The 693-nt window shown below is 38.2% G+C and overlaps 1 protein-coding gene across 2 annotated transcripts in view; it reads left to right on the top strand.

Annotated features, from left to right (window-relative positions):
* The window catches only part of LOC21388455 (protein MANNAN SYNTHESIS-RELATED 1), a 6,120-nt gene extending 5,433 nt beyond the window's left edge, over positions 1–687 (top strand). For both annotated transcript variants that reach the window (XM_024175106.1, XM_010112584.2), the window contains one exon: positions 176–687. In XM_024175106.1, the coding sequence (XP_024030874.1) occupies positions 176–454 (279 nt within the window). In that variant the 3' untranslated portion in view covers positions 455–687. The remainder of the gene's footprint in view (positions 1–175) is intronic.
* The last annotated feature ends 6 nt before the right edge of the window (positions 688–693 follow it).

The raw sequence follows: 693 nt of genomic DNA, 5'->3' as shown, positions 1-693 counted from the left end.
ACCAGCCTCTCTCTTCTTTTTTTTTTTTTTCCAACTGAGAACAGTATAAGTGGTTTCAGTGCAAATAAGTATAGATTCACCGTTCACGCACTTATTTCCAACATACATAATAAGATCGAACATGAGAAGACGGGGTTTAAGATTTCACATTCGTTTTGCTCCTCGATATTGGCAGGATGGGATAATACCAGCAGATAAGAAGACAAAGATCTTGGACTCAGAGACCTCTGAATTTGAGAAGGTTGTTGACTTCTATGTATGTTCTCAAAGTGACGTATTCGTTCCCGCTATCTCGGGCCTGTTCTATTCGAATGTAGCTGGTAAAAGAATTGCTTCTGGGAAGACTCAAATACTTGTTCCGGCTTATATTCCTGATTCCTCCGCTTTGGCCACTGATTTCGTTACTCATTATGTCTCAAAGAAGAATCATTTGGCATATTCATGCTTTTGCTAATTCCTCATGGATAAGAAGCCTAAAAAAAGAGTGGCAAGTGAAAGCATTTGAAGAATAGCCTGGCTTCACTGCTTTAAGCTTAAAATTGCAGCGAGCACGTAGACAGGTCAACTGTGTAATGTATCATTTGGGTTTGCAGATTGGCAAAGAGAAGTTCTTTTTTGTTAAGGTGATTTTAGAGTTGTTGATGGGAAAAGTATCATCCTATCATGGTTAATATATTGTTTGTTATGATTTGC

The sequence above is a fragment of the Morus notabilis genome, unplaced genomic scaffold, assembly GCF_000414095.1.
Source record: "Morus notabilis unplaced genomic scaffold, ASM41409v2 Scaffold1776, whole genome shotgun sequence".
In the NCBI taxonomy this organism is placed as follows: domain Eukaryota; kingdom Viridiplantae; phylum Streptophyta; class Magnoliopsida; order Rosales; family Moraceae; genus Morus; species Morus notabilis.
This window is presented reverse-complemented; position numbering and strand designations above follow the sequence as displayed.